The sequence below is a fragment of the Triturus cristatus genome, chromosome 6 (assembly GCF_964204655.1).
Source record: "Triturus cristatus chromosome 6, aTriCri1.1, whole genome shotgun sequence".
NCBI lineage: Eukaryota > Metazoa > Chordata > Amphibia > Caudata > Salamandridae > Triturus > Triturus cristatus.
In genome coordinates, this window is record NC_140589.1 from 185,395,407 (window position 1) to 185,409,329 (window position 13,923).

The window sequence follows — 13,923 nt, forward strand, 5'->3', positions numbered from 1 at the left end:
CAGGTAACATGTGTCGACTCCTGGGGCGGAGCGCGGGCTCGGAGGGAGACGCTCTTGACCTCTATTTTGTTCCAGCAGCGCCAGCCTCTTATTCGGCTTGTATCACAGCCCGTATTGCCAAGGGAGTGGCAGTACAGGGACCGGAGTGTGGAGCTGCACTTTTTGATTACATCGTACCCGTGTTGGGGGCAACTGTTGAGAGGCTGACTGCAAGTCAGAAGGAGAGGCGGAGAGACCGCCTAAGGCACAGTGATCGGTGCCTGAGTGTATTACGCATTATTCCATTTCTGCATAATGGAGTACCTGACTGTTGTATTACACATTGCATCATTTCTGCATAACGGAGTACCTGATTAGAGTATTACGCATTGCATTATTCCTGCATAACAAAATACCTGATAGTGTATGATGCATTGCATTATATCTGCATAACGAACTACCTGATTGTTGTATGACGCATTGCATTGTTTCTGCATAACTAACTACCTGATTAGCATATTGTGCATTGCATTATTCCAGCATAATGAATTACCTGATTAGTGTATTACGCATTGCCTTACGACACACCTGGTGGTTGTATTACGGATGGCATTATTTTACCTTGCAAAGTGCCTGTTTGTTGCGTTACGCATTGCATTCTTTTTACATTGCAGAGTGTCTGATTGCTGCGTTACGCCTTACAGTATTTTTACATTGCAAACGTGCCTGATTCTAGCATTACGAACTGTATAACATGATATTAGGATTACAGGAGATTGTTTAGAAGTGCTCATTAATACCACCAGAATTTACAAGGGCTGGCTGGCCTAACAACCGGCCAGGAGGAATATTACAAATACGCATATGTTGGATTTATATCATATGGTCTTATCGTATATCTTTTTATATAAAGTTTATAATTGTTTTTATAAAACTCTTGTGGAGTCTATTTGTGGTGTCATCATTGGGATGTTGTGAGCGTGGTTGCAAATACTTTACATATTTGCCTTGAAGGTAAGCCTGGCTGCTCGTGCCAAGCTACAGAGGGGGTGAGCTAGGCTATATAAGAAGGTGACCTTCCTTTCCCTGACGTTGGAACGCGGGTCCCTACTTGGCCTAAGGTACCTACCTCAGCCAACCAGGGATCTCGGGTGTAACAGGTACCATACGGGAATACCAGGATACATTTACCTCCTGCCATATTCTTCAGATCCTAGCTGGGTGGCAGATGCTGGGCACCTCCTAGATGATCAACATGCCCCTCAGCATCTCTGTTCTCTCCATTCAATGGATTGTCCTCCAAATACTAACCCAAAGAACTCCAGCCAGTCGGCTGCCTCCCAAAGTGATTCATAAAAAAAACACGTTGCCCTCATATTGAACACAGAGCTTTGGCTGTAAGAGCAGACCATATTTGATATTGTGCCCCTGTAAATGTCTCTTTACTTTCATAAGTGATTTCTGGAGGTCCTGGACCCTCCTCGTATAATCAGGGAATATTTGGATGGCTTTATCTCCATAAAGAGAGGGGCCACGCGCACAGTCATGCTGGGGTATTGAGTCCCTATCCCTATAATTAAAGAATCAGGCAATAAGAGCATGTGGTGGTGCAACAGGGCGGGGCACATACACCAAGGTCCGATGCACACGTTCGATGGAGAAAAACTTTAAAAGCCTCTTAGGCTTGAGGTCTGTGGCAATTCAGTCCTCCAGGAAGAGATCTGCCACTGGGCCTTCCAATTGCTCAGGAAACCCAAGAAAGGGAAAATTATTTCTTTGTGAGCATCCTTTGACGTCCTCCAGTCACTCCTCTGTCTGTGTTGTGCTACATTTTAAAACTTCAACCGTAAGCTGAAGTTCTTTAACTTGCTGTTTTAAAGTAGTGACCTCTGCCTTAGTATTAGTGACTTGCTCCAAAACTTTGCGCAGGTCAAAGTGAAGTTAGTTTAGGTCTATGGCCATAGAGTCCATTTTTGTTTTCAGTGCTACTCCGGAGTCCCATAGGGTTGCCAGTATATCAGAGGTGCCCTGAGTCTGGTCATGGTACTCATAGCCAACCCGGCCCTACGGCTTCTCCACCAGAGTGCACAGGCCTCGTGACAGTACATGAAACAATTATTTTGGCTTGGACACCTTTTTGCACTTTGTCCCTCACCAACATGATGAGCCCAAGGTTAGGCGGCACTCAGTTCGCAGTACAGTCAACCAATACGTGCTCACCTCAGCACTCACTTCAGGTATATAGTCAATGCCTGGTAAGGCTTGGACTCTAAATAAAATAAAGCACCGGCTCCTTTGGAGCATCCTATTTTGGCATTCAGGGTAGAAGCCAGTCGCAAAGTCCATGCACTTGCGCTGTTGTAACTACTGGTGAGGTTCCACGAACCGCCTTTTCATCACCTCCAAGGACCAGCTTGCTGCCTATGCACCAAGACAATTTTTCAATCAAGAGGTTTGCTAGCCCAGGTGTGATAAATGGTAACAACATGCATAACGCTATGTTATGCCACCCAGTTATGAGTTTGACTGCATTAGCTTACTTCTGAGTAACTTGTCAAAGGCCTCCGAGTTCATACCCGGGGTCACTACTTGATATCAGGCAATCACAGGCAAGAGATACTTTAGTGAAGGGCCAGAAAAGAGGACACCAACCAAGTCTCCATGGTCCTTTACAGGCTATAGTCTGATGCCTTTAGCCAGGAGCACACTTCATCGGAGCCCTGACATTCCCAACAGCACACACACCACCACCAGATCCCACAATAGCGATGGTCAGTGTTTCACACAGTGGAGGTGTGGGCCGGAGAGTATGGGGCTGCTGCACCCCGGGCTCTTCTCCTCCACCTGGGCTGCTCTGCACTCCAAGTTCGTTCCATGAAAGCCCTGCGCCATGGGACTAGTGTGGGATATCCCTGCCAAGGACCCCCTCCACTCACCTGTTTGTCCAAGGGGGGAGGGCTTGAGAATGTCCACTAGCAGTCAAAGGGTCCCCAGCCCAGACTCCCGAAGTACACCGCAGGTGCCTCTACCATGCCATTTCCATTGGGGGGGCATCATTTTGTGAGGCTAGATGTACCACTCTCACTGCTTGTCACAGTAGTCCAGAGGTGGCTCATGGCAGGTCTCCACTCCTCCCGTCCTCAGGACACCCACAGTCGCTGACTCACCTCTAATGCTTCGCCCAGCCTTTTGGGTATTTGTAGTGATGTTCACCCTCCCAGTGGTCTGTAATGCCGTACTGCAGGCCCTCCACACAACAGGTTGTCCTTCAGCCCACTCCGCATGGTAGGCTGACAAACTACAATTTGACTGCTATTATCAAAATTCAGAAGCCCCACTGGGCCGTCCTGTGTTCCAATATTGTTTTTTCTTAGATGAGGGATGGAGAGGCAGGGATTCTGCAGGGTAGTGTATGATTACATACCTCCTCGGTGGGTGGCGATTCAGGGCATGTGGACTGTGCTGCCACTATTACCGTATCCTGTATAGTAGGCGTGCAGGTGCTTCCATGACCTATGTTCTCATTGTAAGTTGTGTGATTTACTCTGACAGTCTACATTACCGGCACTACTAATGTGATTTTCATTGTTTTACTTTGCCTGGGCCAGAATAACGAGCAATACATTTAAAAGTATATGCACTGTAATGTTGGACGCTTGCCTAGGGTACAAAGTATTTCTGGTTCATGCATAATGGGTAAAGCATTTATGATTCATGTAGGTTTTGGTCTTGTGATATATACAATATACAAAGCATATTTTGATATATAGGCCTGTGTGCAGTCTCTTTTGTGGTGTATTAATTGTGTTGCTTTACACATTACCTCTTTAAATAAGCCTGGCTTTCCTGTGCCAAGCTACCAGAGGGTGACCACAGGTTTTTTTTGGTGTCTAACTGACTTGCCCTAACTAGCTTTGTTGGTTCTGCCTGGCTTAGGTGCATACTCTAACCAACAAGAAACACAATTTCTAATGAAGGTTGAAGAAGTAAAAATAGGGATACACCATGGCATGACCCCATAAAGGTTATAGAGCAACAACCAAAAGCTGTACCTGATGTGTGGCATGAAACCTAGCCACAACAATCACCATCTAAGTTTCAGGCAGGTTAGTGCACTGGAAGCACCTCATAACCAAACTAGTGCACACAGCATGTTTTTATGCAGGAGCAATCCCTCACTGTCCTATGGCACACTTAATTGTTGGAAGGATTCTTTCGATGACAGAATGTTCCTAGGATAGACAGCCTATCAGAATGATCTTCATAAATCTGATGGACAGATGAGATATTGTTGCATTGGTATAAGAAGTATGGGGTAGTACCACCACCAGCTGTGATAGGAGCCATTCATATCTCTCAGTAGCTGGTCTTTTGGGGTTGGCATAGGTCACAGATAGGATAGGTACCTTGTCAACTGCAGCAAAAATAGGGAAGAGGAGAGAGTCCTGTTAGTTTCTAAGAAGAGGTTGTGTTTTGGCTGAGGTAAAATTGTATAGGTTGTTCAAGTTACATTCCTGATTGTCTCCTCTGAGAATAGTGGCAATTAGCATGCACATACCCAGTTTCATCAGAAAAGTCCTGCTTAAGTCTCTTCAGTGTGGTGCTTGTTCTGAATTAATAATTAGATAAATAGGACATCAATAATGAGAATTCCAAGCCAGGACTTGGTGAGCTACTTAAGCATGGACCTGAGAAACTAGTGCAGTGCGTTTGCCTATCACAACACATAAACCTCATATGCAGTACTATGGCCACAAGGACTGTGATCTTCTCTTTTGTATGCATGCCTCATTTGGGATCCACAATGCACTCTTTTCACTTTTTTCACTTTTTCCACTTTTTTATTCATATTTCTATTCCTTTTTCACTTTCCTTTTTTTAAATGATTTTGGGCACTTCTGGCACTTTTTGGATTGTCAAAGGTTATTACTCATTAGCCTTGGAATATTGTTGCAAGTGTTAGGATCTGGTATCCACGCCCCCTCTTTTTATTCTTTCAAATCTTATTTCATTACTTTTTTATTCTTTCAAATCTTGTTATTCTGGTTCTATGTGTCGAGACTTTACTATGGTGCTAGAGATATCTGACACTAAAGAGCCCCCTTTGCCTTAACGTCAATTTCTCCCACCTTTTGAAATTTCATTTCTATCATGTGTTTCAATTTGTGGTTAAATTGCATTATGATATGTCTTTATTTGTTAAAATGATATGTATAATTTGGTGTGTTCATTTTTGGTTGTTGTTGTTATGTTTGGTTCATTTTTGTATTGGTTCTGGGTCTCTTCATTATGATTTTTCTTATGCTTTGTGTTGCTGATAAATTTTTCTATTCTATATTTTTAATGTATATGTATTATATATGTGTATTTATGTCAAGTTTTTTACAATCATTACAGCCCTGATGAAGTTCCCAAGGCACTAGGGAATGAAACGCATTGGCTGTGTGCCGGTGGTTTTTATCAAACAACTTCAAATAAAAAGATTTTTTTTGAATTACAAGCGTGTTCCCTGTCTGACTCCTATCAGAGTGCACAGACCTGGCATCCTTGGTGTGGTTTCCTCTAACTTTTTGCCTTCAAACCTCCTGTTTTTGCTGACTTCATTTTTGCTGGCGTTAAGATTCTGCACACCTTACCACTGCTAACCAGTGCTAAGGTATTTGTGCTCTTTCCCTAAAATATGGCAACATTAGCTTATCCACAATCAAATCCTTAGTAATGCGCACTACCTGTGCCCAGGGCCTGTAAATTCAATGCTACTAGTGGGCCTGCAGCACTGATTGGGCCACTAAAGTGGCCTTGCAAACATGTCCATTACAGAGCTGTTGTGTGCAGTTTTAAGCTGCCATGTGGACCTGGCAAGCTAAACCTCTTGCTGGGCCCTAACCTTCATTTTTAATACATAAGTCACCCACAGAGTAGGCCCTGGAGAGCCAAGAGGGCAGGGTTCAATGATTTAAAAAGCAGGACATGTACCTTTTAGTTTTAAATGTCCTGGTAGTGAAAAACTCCTACATTCGTTTTTCACTACTGTAAAGCCTATATCTCTCTTTGGATAACATATGGATTACCTTATTACATTGTATAAGTGTAATTTCTGAATGGCAGGATACAATTCCTTGTTTGGTGTCTCTAGAATCCTAGTTTAAAATCTTAACTTATGGTAAAGTCAGATTTTAAAGTAAAATCTTTTAAAAAGTTGGTATTTTCTTGCCTTTGCCAGATAGTTTCTGCAGCCTGTCTCTGGTCACATGACTGGCTGTAGTTGGCAGATTGACTTTGTGTATTTCCCCTAGACAGCCACACACAAATTGAGCTTAGGTGTGACTAAGTGGACTATCTGACAGGTTGGGAGGGAGGATTTGGACTCAGCCTCACTTACACCTAAATAGGCTGTGTCCAGTAATTAGTCAGGAACTGGGACAGGCAGGGCAAGGCATCTGTGCACTTCAAAGGCATGTCTCTAGACGTTTCTCCCCACTCCAAAGGCTCAACTGTGTATAAAGGGACCTCAGACACCACCACTTCAGTGCACTTCTGGACCTGTCGATACTTTGCCAGGAAGAAGGACTGTTGTGCTGCTGAAAGGACTGCTACTCTGATCGACTGCTACACTGCTGGATTTATGCTTTAATCTGCTGACCTGCAGCTCTCTTGCCTGGGTGAGAAGAACTGGACCTGCCCCTCTTAAACTGAGAACTCAGAGTGACTTCAAGAGCTAATTCTCTGCTGAGCAGCGCATCCTCGAGCCGGACTAAAGCATCTCCTTGGCTAAGTGATGAATCCTCTAGCCGAATTGACTCTTCTCTGCTTCTGGATGGATTGTGCCCAGTGCAGAAGGTCTGCATCAGCTCTGCAGTCTTCAGAACTGATGGATCGCTGATGGTGCGGTGCATCTTCAACCCAGGTCATCACATCCCACGTTGGCAGCAGTTCGATGACGCCCGCCTCCACATTGCAGCCTCACAGCCCCCCAGAACCACTGTGTCGCCAGGTGTTTGCCGCATCCCTAGTGTCTGGGCTTTGCATCACAAGCCCCATCAAATGAATCCTCGAAAGTGGTGCAACAGTACTTCATATCACGACTGCGCAATGCTTCTTCACCTCCGATCCATGCAACTCTCTGTAATTAGGATTTAAGGTACTTTGTTCAGCAGATGTAATTGGGTCCCTGTAGCTAGTCCATATTCCATCGTTGTCAGCCTGAACTTGTGATTTGTCCTGGTCTGGAATGACCAGATATTCCTTGTTGGTGCTGTGTGCTGTACGGCGCTATATTACCCTAAAAGTTTCAAATTCAATATCTCCAGTTTCACTGAATGGATGTTTGTCATTTTGGTATTGTTTATTTGTTAAAAGCTACTATATTTTTCTAAACCTGGTGTTGGATATTTTGTGTGGTGTCTTCACTACTTTACTATGTAAAGTGTTGCAGAACTACTTTACACCTTGCCTCTCAGTTATGCCTGACTGCTTTGAGCAAATCAACCAGAATATGAATGCACATTAATTTGGGGTTTGCTGGTGCATTACCCTGACTAGTATTGTGTTTGCTGCTTAACCAGGGCTCACACCCAGTCAACCAGTAACCCAATTTTTAACAAACAGGAAATTAAAAGTCACTTTAGGTACAAGCATTCATTTGCACTTATTTCAGCATTTAAGATCCACCTCAGGTTGAATGGCTGTGTCTTTAGAGGAAGGGCATAGAGAAGTAGAGGAGGATTAGAATGTAGCTGTCCTTTTACAGGTATAAAAGAGGCCTCCAAGAGTGCCCACAATCTTTGACCTTTCTCCAGCTACTTATATTTTGTAAGAATACAAAGTCAAAATTCTCTTGTTCTGTAATTATGTCATGAGCATAGTGACCTCCATTGATAGTCAAAATACAAATGCCCTAAAAAGCAACAGGAAATTGTGTGATATCGCTAATAAAAGTTGACTTGTGAAATAAAAATAAAATGCTGTACTATCCTGATGGTCCTAAAATGAGAATTAAAAGCTGTTCCTCATTTGAACTCCTGATTCCCTCTCCTTGGGCCGATTATTGTTGGGTATTTTTGCCCCTATCTCAAGTTCTCAATAGCAGAGGAATCTGTAACTCCAGGGGACCAGAAATACTCCAGATTTTTGGAGACCTGTGGGAATATTATACGGGAGTTTGTATTTTGCAGTGGTTCTCACATGTTGTTGCCATGTATTTCAGGTTACTATCACCATGATTTCAAGTGCCAAGTGCTCTGAGTGAAATACTCCCTTGTGTAAACCCATCGATGGCTGTTACCCACATCATTGGGTTTGCAGGGTCTCTCAGAATAGGAGCTGACAGAATTCAGCCAGATAGGCTATTGATTTTCAATGTCTAACCTGCAATATCTGAGGGTCAGTTTTGAAAACTTTTGAAAAAGCCTCTTCATGGTTTGCTGCAGGAAGGCTTGCGGCACTGCTCTATGCCAAAAATAAGTAAAAGAGACTTTTGGGTTTTTATGGTAATTTTACACTATATTCACAAGTCAATATCAATACCGCCATGTTACATGTACACTTAATAATGAATTTGTATCATTGCTGTTGAATCCAACTGAGATTGTGTGTGAAGAGTCCAAAGTACCATATTGATAGTTAGATTTTACTTGTCCAGAAAGATGACTTAATATTAAACATCAAATAACTTTATTTCATAATATTGAGTTGATAATTCCGTGAATAAAACATGTCAACTTAAGCACTGCACATCAAAGAGTTCACGTTTTTAAATAACGGGTGGCAACGGAGCATAGTGTGCTTTATATAGGTGATGTGTAATTTTACTGATCATCTATTCATTTACAATTCATTTACAATTATGATATTTTTGCAGGATCTGCCACGTTTTCTGGATACCAAACATGCTTTTGTTCAGCATGAGATTGTTAACAAACATAACGAATTGAGAAGACATGTAAAGCCAACTGCAACTAATATGCGAAAAATGGTAATACGGGATTTTATTGTATAAATACAATTGCCTTTGTAATTTAGAACTACAATATTAATTGTCTGAACAAATAATGCATTATATTTCGGCGCTATTATTCTGAATTGTGTTTTAAGGCATCCTGTGCTACTGTGATCCCAGTACTACATATGCATATATGTTTGACACCATATTTTTAAGTCTGGTACACACACCTTTATCTGTCTATCAAGCTCATGTCATCAGTTATAGTCAAAAACAAAGAGAGTGTAATTATGGTTAGTCCCCTTCAACCATTGCTTGTTTTAAGTCTCTTTACATTTTGCAGTGAATGACAAAGGAGTTCCAACATCATTGTTGATGTAGCACTGATCAGAAGTCAAACCAACTTGTTATAGGGAACCCCCCACTCCACTGCTCAGGCACTCTTGGCATGTGGGCTGCCATCTTGGAATGATGTGAGGAAAGTGATTTAATATATGGTGTGGTTGTGCAATCTCACAGTCTAATACAGGCACAATCCCATATCCGATCCAGCTAGGTTCATTCATAACACCTTAGCTCAGTCCTGGGCAGTTGTGGCTCACAGTAGTCAGGTTTTATCAAAGGAACAACTGCAAAGCATAAGGGAGTACCAAAAAAGTTGAATAAGATAAAAAAGCAACAAACACAAATCTGACGGCAATTTATGAACCTCAACGACAAAAATCTAACAGATTTTTCCATTGGCATGAATTTTCAAAGGGACAATAAATCACTGCTATTCACTAGATGAATTAATCCAAATAGGCTGCAAATATATCAGTCTGAATTTAATGAGAAAGAACAGATTATAAGTAAGTCTCCCAGTTTTCCATTTTTACTGGTGTCTACAGATAAATACGACCAGAAAACAATTATTTTCTGTCTGTGTTTATTTTTCAAAGTGGAAAGATAAAGAAAATTGTGCTTCTTGTGAGTGACCCTCCTTGTTGTCCTTCATTAAATCCATACCACCTGTTAAACAGATTGATACACACCGTGGGGATTTGAAAGCAGCATGAAATTCCCTAAATATGGTCTCAATGTTTATTTAGCTAGCAGCTGTCCACTAAGGTTCTAGATTTCACTTTTAGAATGTGTAGAATATGATAACCAAAAGCGAAAGCATACACATTCTAACGAGGTGACACTATGCACTATTGTCACTTTGTCATATGACAAGAATTGCAGAAAAAATCACCACCACAGAGGCAGACCGAATGCATTTCAGAAGCCCCAGTCTGTCTGTTTTATTCCCAAAAGGTCAACTGTACCAACAATGGCCAGTCTGTAACTCCAAATATTCCAGGGCAAAACTATTTAAACCAGGCCCACGCTGCGGGAATCTACAACAAGAACGAGGCCATGAGGCCATGAGGCCATGAGGCCATGGTTGGGCCATGGCAAGCCAAAATGCACAGAAAGTAGGCCCTAAGTCAGTAGTCTAGCTTGGAATGGCCAGTTGTACTCATGTACCAGCTGCACTACTTGATCCCTCATGGTTCATTATATACATGGCAGTTTACAGACATGATCTCACTAGCATGCTAATCAAAGCACTCATAACAAACTAATATCTCTAGGCGTGAAGAGAGGTTGTAGAGAAGATCCCACAATAACATACCAAGCACCACATCAGTTAAGCACCCAAGTCTGCATTTTAATCTGCCATATGTATGTTACATAACTTATAACTTACCTTTTAGCATAAGTAAATCCCACTGTGCAAAGTTCTCAAATAACACTCACCTCAAATAATAATCAAAATCTTTGTCTGGATGAACCAAAACGGTCACTAAATAAACATGTGCTTAATATTCTGGTAGCTTTGCACACAGCAGTCACACTTAATTTAGAGGCCAAGTGTAAAGTGTTTATGCAGTATAATAAATTGAAAGAATAACACAATCAAAATCCTAAATCAATTTAGATAGGTAGAGCAAAGGTAATTAAATAAAATTACACCAAAATGTCAAAAATGCAATACATTGAACCAGAAGGTATTAATTTTTAGCTGGTTGTGAGTAAGAGTGAGTGAGTGCAAATCAATAGCTGGAAATGAATAAGTCACAATGAGTGAGAATTAGTAAGGTTGAATGAGTGTAAATATGAATGGATGCGAGTGAGTAATTCAGAGTAAGAATGAGTGATATTAAGTATAAATGAGTGAGAATGTGACTGTATGAGTGCAAGGCAATGTGTGCAAGTGAGTGAGAATGAATGAGTGTGTGTGAGTAGGAATGAATGTGAGTAAGTACTAGCCTTGTTGCTCTCATGTGCCTGATGGTGGTCCTGGAATATAGTAGTATTGCTGGCTCATCGATGTAACCATGGCAAAATTCTTGAGCTGGTATGCTAAGGTAATTCATAGCATGACAGACAACTGTAACACAATACTGGCACTGACACACTAGAGGTAAAAACTGGCATACATGTGGGGACACCCTATGCAATTCTCTGCCACTGGCATACTGGATAGAATTCTTGGCATAGGGGCGCTTGTTTACACTTATTGCTGGCACATTGCAGGAAATACTGCACTGGCACATTGGAGTTAATTCTTGGCATAATGGAGGACAACTATGGCATTAGGAGAGGGGCAGCAATGGCAAAATGCTGGCCATGACATTCCAAAACTAAAGTTTTTATAATTTAGACATAAGGATCACCCATAGTACATGGGGATCATATGTGGCAAATTTCTGGCACCGGATTATTTTATGTAATGTTTGGCCGAAAAGGCCACCTTTTGTATATTGAGGCACTTATGACAAAATCCCGGCCTTGGTAAATGGAAGGAAGTTTTTGAGGCACCCTTAGCAAATTTTGAAAAAAAATGGGTAAAGTCCTCAAAGGGTCAGGTTCCATTGGCCCAGCACACCACAAAGGAACTTAATTATTTAATGATTGCTTTTTCAGAAGCTATTGCTTTCTCGCAATTTATATGAACATTGTGCTTTTTAATTCACTATTTGGCCCTTTTAATTTTCAACATATCCTCGGGGGAGAACCCCTATAAACCCAACGTGGAAGAGATTTGGCTCACTCACTTCACTTGCTCACTACAATTAAAGGCAAGTCTTATGCCACTAGCTGCCTCCAGCTGGTAAGCACTAACAAGGGTGAAACCCGGTCTGGGTTGCTTGAGTTCTTGTTCAGGGAGGACCTGGACTGGCAGTTAGTGCAGGACTATTCCCATTGGATGAGGATCAAGACTGATTTTTATTCAGTAGATGTATTAGCAGCTGCCCCTACCATGATTAGATGTGAAAACTGCTCCCAGGGCATAGGTAATGGATTGGGCATTTTGGCATGTAGACATGGGTATGAGGTATATGACTCATTTCCTTTCTGAAAATTCAGTTGGGGAGAGTTCAGGAACTTAAATAACTTGAAAGGGACCAGAGTGAAGACTGCCCATTCACAAGTATATCTAAAAAACAACGCAGGCAAAAGATTTAATTTAATCCCAGTGTCAGGCGCGGATCTAGGGCGCCTACCGCTTTTACAGTCAAAGGAGGACTACATCCCCCAGAATCCCCGGCTGTAAGGAGGCGTGGCCAAGAAAGGGTAAATACGAGCGAAGCGAGCCAATCGAGGCGCGTAATACTGGAAGGTGGTTTGAGGCTGATCAGGAAGCTCATCGGAGAGAAGGACGACGCGGGTGTTCGCGTCTAACACCCTTGTGGAAGCAAGTACCTGGCCGTGGCAGAGGTTAGCCGCGAGGTACGCGGCTTCGGGAAGTCAGTTCCGACTTCTAAGAAACTTCACGCGGGACGCTGACGTAAGCGTCGCCGCGTTTCTCAATCGCTGGAAGCAAAGAGGTTGGGAGCAGGAGCGTTCCGTCGGACGGCGAAGGAGACGCATTGGGAACCGGGAAGGAATCAGGTATCTCTGGAACCCGGGAAGGGAGGCTCATTGCGGGACAGTATTGTTTGGCCAGAGGAGCTAGGAGGAAATATGGAATAGGATTACGAGACATTTGTTTATCTATTACTTCCGTTCTGTCGAGAACAGGGGAAGCCCATATACAACGCTACATGAATTCAATGGTGGAGTAGTGACGTTGGGATTAGAGCTCATGTGTATAAATCATATTGGCGCTTAGTAGCGTTAAGGGGAAGCTGATGAGGGAACGAAGGGGAGAGAACGGTCTGACAGAGCATGCTGGTATGTGAGAGGGCTGATCCTCTCGAGTCTGAGGTTAAGGCTCCAGAAATACAGAGTGCATGGCGTGCCTGAAGAGACACACTTGGTTCAACACTTAGTGAGACTTAACTGAGAGTAGGTTACCTTGTGATTGGTTGTATTTTCTTTCATGTAATTACTTTGCAGGACTCCCACTAAATCAACTGTACCCCTTACATTCCTAGTCCCTCGCCTGATTGCCCTGGTACTCTGTGTGTCTTTGAACCAGAGCCGGGGACGTTGGGAGGTGGAACCCTTGTGCTTCATTCGAATCTGCCGGAGCCACAGTGGAACGTGACAGAATTACGCGCCCAAGAAAACACTCCTGTGGGTTCGAATAAAGCACGAGCATGGCGTCGTTAGACGAAGTGTTGCAGGCTCTCCTGTTAGTGCAACAGGAATTGGCCGCCTCAAAAGCAGAAACGGCCGCCCTAAGAGACAGGGTGGATCGCCAGGGTAGAAATCAGTTTGACGCCACTCTGTCTTCATCGCCTATACAGGTGAACGTGTCTCCTCCCATACCCCTGGCTAGCCCGGAGAGGTTCTCGGGGGATCCCCTCAAGATCCAAACCTTTCTGACGCAAATAGCCTTGCATTTCTCTTGCAAACCCGCTTCCTTTCCCTCTAACCATTCACGAGTGGCTTTTGCAATTTCGTATATGACGGGGGACGCCGCCAATTGGGCGGTGCCCTTGGTCAAATACGACGACCCTCTGTTATCGGATTGGAACGCATTCCGTAGCGAGTTCGAGCGGGTATTTGATCGAAGGGCTACCACT

At 43.0% G+C, this 13,923-nt stretch overlaps 1 protein-coding gene across 1 annotated transcript in view; it reads left to right on the top strand.

Annotated features, from left to right (window-relative positions):
- The window catches only part of LOC146816604 (cysteine-rich venom protein TEL1-like), a 313,131-nt gene that overhangs the window by 2,210 nt on the left and 296,998 nt on the right, over nucleotides 1–13,923 (top strand). Inside the window, exon 2 of the mRNA XM_085609534.1 lies at nucleotides 8,840–8,953. Within this exon, the coding sequence (XP_085465660.1) occupies nucleotides 8,840–8,953 (114 nt within the window). The remainder of the gene's footprint in view (nucleotides 1–8,839; nucleotides 8,954–13,923) is intronic.